The following is a 5,474-nucleotide window of genomic DNA, read 5'->3' on the forward strand; positions in this document are numbered from 1 at the left end:
GAGGGGGAAAGGCAGGTTTGAAAAATATTCCCTAATAATGCTACAAAAAAATCCTGACATTAAATACAGACAAAACTGTATTGAATAAAAATTGCACTAGTCCTCTGGGCACATCAATAATAAATTAAATACTTAACAATTTCACTGATTAAAAAAGACAGCACAAAAAAAACCCCATAACAAAAGAACATAAAACCCCCCAATACTGTAATGTAGGAAAAGTGCACAAAGTTGCTTTATACATTGACTCTAAATAAAGTACCAATACATGTTAAATAGATAAATTGTCTTGCAAGACACTGCTTTTTGCATCAGTATTTACATATGCTTTAACCTCATGGACTTCAGCAGTGAGTCTGAGCTCCAATGCACCAAACTGTACATGAGTTCTGGATGTTCCCATGAGCCACTAAGGACTGTGAAATCAAACGACCCAAAGTGGAAGCCACAGTTGACCCTTGGCTTACAGAAAGGATCAGTTGGACTTCTAACTTCTCCTAAAGAACTGGAAAACCAATTGGGGTGTTTTAAGTTGCTGTACATGTAGAAACCACTGCTAGACAATGACCATGTAAAACCCATTGCTAGACAATGCCCATGCTAAAATTCATGAACAGAGAAAGGACCATGGCAGTGGTGAAACATCTAGTTCACTTTGAAGAGCTCTGTAGTACCCTGAAAGGTGCCAGCTTTGAGTCAGAGTGGAAAGGGCACAACTTGAGGGGATATCAGCACCAAAAAAAAAATTGTCTCATTGATGCAGATCAGTCTAAAAATGGGATAGGATTGAGAATTCACTGCAGAGAATCTCTCAGCTCCTAACCCAGGAAGCAGAGTGAGTTCTTGGCTGGGTGTTTGTTCTGTAAAGCACCCCAAGTGCTGGTCTGGATGGCCCAGGGTGAGCTGCTGAGCTAACCCTGAGCACAGCACAGATCTGCTGAAGGCAGACAGGGCTTAAGGGCATTGCTGCATTGGGAGCAGGCTCAGCACCACGACAGGCCACCAGCATCCAGCTCACCCCAGCCCTGAGGGCTGCAGGGCATTGTTCACAGGAGGTTTGGACACTACAGCTTTGCTCCTGGCCACACTCAGCCTGACAGTAGCACTACCAGCAGCTGCAAGAGTGAATGGGCTCAAGGGACAAGGAAGAGGTGCCAAATGGGGCAGTGAGACACAGGTGAAGGCACCATCCTGCTCAGGGGGAAAGCAACTTTAAGGTGATCTGGATCAAAAGAAGACAAATCCCCATGCAAAGGACCAAGAGATGAAGCTCCATGAGCATGTAAATCTTCTGTGTCCTGCACAAGAAGCTCCTTCATGCAGGTCCCAGGAAGATATTTAACCCAGGGCACGTTAAATGCCACGGGAAGGAGATCAGGTAGCAGCACTGGAGCAAGAGCCATGCAGAGTGCAGAGCTGTGGTTGGTGTCCCTCACAGCTCTGTGCCTAGAGTCAGCTCTCTCCACCTGTGGGGACTCCAGAGTCACCCATGGAGCTGCAGTCAGAACACAGTCCCTGCTCACAGAGCCTCTGAACTGGGGATTTATCCTCTGAAACTGAAAGGCAGCAAGGATGGCATTTTGTGCCTCACTGCTGCATCCCAAGTGTGGGGCCTGAGTCACTCCTGAGGCTCCCAGAGCTAAGGATGAACAGACCAAGTGATCTGCAGGGCACATCCTACAGCTTCTGCTCAGAGAAGAGTTCAGAGGGAGTATTGTCTGGACAAACACCACAGAATACCTTCTGACCCGGCCCTGAACAGCTAAGAAGGGAGAATTTTCATTTCCCAAGATGGATGGAAGGAGGTTGTTTATCATTTAGGGAAGCACAAGAGGCCCTGGGAACAGATTTTGCACTGCACAGTCACCAGAACCAGTTCAAATTCACCACAGACACTGGGACTGAGAGGAGAACTCAGCCCTTGGAACTGTGCATCCCAAAGTGGGAATGAGGAAGAAATGAGACAAAGGTGGACTTCAAGGCCCTGACTGCACAGACAGAAAACCAGCCTGGCTGCAGGAAAACTTGGGACAGCACTTTCCTGAGGAGGCAGGGACTGTCCCTGGAACTGAGAGGACACCCTACAAGAGACTGAATGGAGTTTCTTGTTCCACCTGTAGCTATGTGGGTGGACACCAAGTGCTATTGGTTCAGGTTCTGAGAGCACTACCTTGAGTGAAGAGCTGTTGCTTCCACATCTGAGGACAAAATTGCAGCAATAAAAACAAATCTGCAAAGGTTTCACCCCCCCAAGGGCTGAGCAGAGCAGCAGCCAGGACAGCAAAAAGTCAAGTCAAATGTGTATGGGATGAAGAACAAGCTGATTGTGTGTCACTGCTGATGTAATGCAGAAAGATGGGGAACTCTGCCTGGGATTCTTCCTTTCCTTGCAGGATCTTGATCCCTTAAGACCTCAGCATGATCCATAAGGCACTATGGCCTGACCCCAGAGCCAGCAGCCTCAGTGCCCAGGCAGGGGACTGTCACCCATGAGTCCTGACACACTCTGGTGCCAGTTGCAGCTGGGGACATTGTGGAGAGGCTCTTAGAGGAGCACAGCTCAGCTTGGCATCCAGGGGATAACCTGCCAGTGGTACTGTGCTCTGCAGAACCTCCCAAGGCAGGAGGACATGGCTCCTGCATGTCTGCAGAGCTCCTGCAGAGACACAGAGCATCAACACAGCAACCAAGGGCTCTGAGTAGAACCACATTCCCCCACTCCAGCAAAGAATAACACAAGGAAGGGGAAAGAAACACCAAGAAGATGCTGCTGGTCATTGGAACTGGGGAAGTCCAAAGCCTCTGGGCCAGCTGCTGATGTGCTCCAGCATGCAGGGGGAGAGCAAAGGGTACACATGCAAGTGGAAGTCTCCTTCAAAGAGATGCTCAGGCAGAAATCTGAAGTGACCAGGAAACAAACTGCAGTGAAATTGCCCCTGCAGCCAGCAGTGGTGGCAGGAGCTGGATGTGGCTTTCCTTCCCTGACACAAAGCCCATCGCCAGCGACAAGCTTCTCCCAGCCTCCAAAAATCAGCTCTGCTGCTTCCAGAACACTGTGCAGGTTGCACCTTGGCCCAGGAAGCAGGTGAGCTATGGCTTTGACCAGCTAACCACCAAAAGGGCAAGAAAAGGGGAGCGTGGCTGGTTTAGTCCTGAGAGCAGTTAAGGTGAGGAGCTGTGGCTCTCAATCCTACCCACTCCGTTGTGCCTTCTGCTCCTCTTCCTGACTTAGAGGTCATCTCTGAGTTTCCTAAGCTGGTCCCAGCAGCTCCAGGAGGCTGCAGCAGTCCCAAGGGAGAGCAGGCTGCTGGTCACACTGCCAGGACTGAGGACTCCAGGCCAGAATCCCTTCCAAGCCAAGTGTTCAGACGAGGACTCAGTGCACGGTGGCTACACTGAGGCAGAGACAGGGTTGTCTGGTGGTGGTGGGTTTCTCCTGGTGATAGAGGGTTTCCTTTTCTTCTCTTTTTTTTTTTTATAAAATTTTTTTTTCCTTTTCTTTTCAATGCTAAACTCATCTCCCATACCTTTTTCACACACTCAAGTCCACATGCCATGGTCTGTGGTTATGCCCTGGGAATCTCCCACACCAAATCTAACCATCCAGTAGTCAAGCATGAGAATTCAATGCTAACAGGAAAGACCTCTCTTTTTTTTTTTTTGTCTTCCTGTGTTGCAGCTCAACCTATATGTGCAGGCATCAAAAAACAGACCAATCTGCAAGAAAACACCAATAGACCAAGGATGGGGCTCTCAGGGCTTCTAGGAATTCAGCCCAACTTCAAGACAGCAGAGGGGACGTGGGGGAGCTGTCACTAACACTCATCTATATTAAGGCTGATGAACTCCTGTATACACTTTCTGTACTGCAGCTCAGTAGGGCTGTTGCTGGGATATTGACCTGGTTGTCCAAAGGGACCTTCTGCTTCCCTCATCTCCTCATTCATCCGAGCCAGACGCAGCCTGGGGTGGAACAGAAAAAGCACAAGGGAGAGAGGTTTGATTATTGGGTTATTTCTTCCTTCCCTGCTGGCTCTTTGCAGGCACTGGGAGGTCCTGGCTGTACTTACAGGGTGACAATGTCTGCGTTGGCTGCCTGGACAGCAATGCTGAGTGGGTCCTGCCCGTCGCCGTCCACCGCGTGCTGGTTTGCCCCTCGCTTCAGGAACAGGCACACCTGACTGCAGAGGGGAGGAAAAACCCATCAGAGCAGCAATTCCAGCTCCACCACCCCACACTGAAGGGGACAGAAGGCATTGTCCTTCCATAGGAAGGATATGGAATGGTTTAGGTTGGAAGGACCTTCAAAAGATCATCCAGTTCCACCCGCTGCCATGGGCAGGGACACCTTCCACTAGGTTCCTCCAAGCCCCATCCAACCTGGCCTGGAACAATTCCAGGGATGGAGCAGCCACAGCTTCTCTGGGCAACCTGTGCCAGAGCCTCAGTACCTCACAGGGAGGAATTCCTTCCTCATAGCTCAGCTCGAACCCTCAGGGTTCAAGCTGGTGATGTGCCCTAAAAGGCATATTCTGCACATCACCAATTCCCCAAACCCATCTCCTGTGCTTTCCTCACCCCTGACTCTGTTAGCATTGACCCTCGAGCCAAGGGTGATGCAGAATGGCCCAGCAAGGTGCAAAGCACTCACCCAGTATGCCCCAGGTACGTGGCATGGTGCAGGGGAGCTCGGCCTCGGTTGTCTCTTTGGTTAACATCTGCCCCATTCTGCAGCAGGAACTCACAGGCTATCAAGGAGCCCTAGAGAGGGAAAGGGAAATTTCCAAATCAATTCACCCAGCAGGACTGGGAGGATGCACAGACAATGCCCATAGTCAGTGCACTCCAAACTAGAGAGTGAAGACCTCCCACTGCCAAGTGTGGACTCCATGACATACCCCCTTCACAGCTTGAATCAGAGGAGTTTTGTTTTCATCTTCATCATTCACCCAGTTGATCTCAGCTCCATGTGCAAGTGCTTCTGCCATGAGAGGCAGATTTCGAGCTTGTGCTGCCTTGTACATCAACAAGCCAGGATGCAGCTCCCTCAGGTCCTCCAAATCTGATGCTTCCTGCTCAATCTCTGCTTCACCACTGGACTCCTCCGACACCTCACACTCTGCAAGGCAGGAAAGGATGGAGAGAGATGAGCCAAAAGCTTCACACTTCCAATTCTTTATGTTCCCTGGTGTTCCTGACACCTGACAGTCCTGATATAGAATCATAGATGGTTAAGGGATTGGAATGGAGCTTAGAGATCATCTAGTCCCAACCTCCTGCCCTGGGCAGGGACATCTCCTACCAGAGCAGGTTGCTCAAGGCTTCATCCAACCTAGAATTGATGAATGAAACATAGAGTCATGGAATCATGGAATGGTTTGAGTTGGAAGGGAACTTTAAGATCATCTAGTTCCACCCCCTGCCATGAACAGGGACACCTTCCACTAGCCCAGGTTGCTCCAAACTTAATCCAC

At 49.9% G+C, this 5,474-nt stretch overlaps 1 protein-coding gene across 1 annotated transcript in view; it reads right to left on the minus strand.

Annotated features, from left to right (window-relative positions):
- Positions 1-3,533: 3,533 nt before the first annotated feature.
- ACAP3 (ArfGAP with coiled-coil, ankyrin repeat and PH domains 3) overlaps positions 3,534-5,474 on the minus strand; it is a 35,795-nt gene continuing 33,854 nt past the window's right edge. Inside the window, exons 21-24 of the mRNA XM_009074834.1 lie at positions 4,899-5,119; positions 4,652-4,761; positions 4,071-4,181; positions 3,534-3,963 (exon numbers count right to left, since the gene is read on the minus strand). Of these exons, the coding sequence (XP_009073082.1) occupies positions 3,816-3,963; positions 4,071-4,181; positions 4,652-4,761; positions 4,899-5,119 (590 nt within the window). The 3' untranslated portion in view covers positions 3,534-3,815. The remainder of the gene's footprint in view (positions 3,964-4,070; positions 4,182-4,651; positions 4,762-4,898; positions 5,120-5,474) is intronic.

This window comes from Acanthisitta chloris, unplaced genomic scaffold (genome assembly GCF_000695815.1).
Source record: "Acanthisitta chloris isolate BGI_N310 unplaced genomic scaffold, ASM69581v1 scaffold6300, whole genome shotgun sequence".
In the NCBI taxonomy this organism is placed as follows: Eukaryota; Metazoa; Chordata; class Aves; order Passeriformes; family Acanthisittidae; genus Acanthisitta; species Acanthisitta chloris.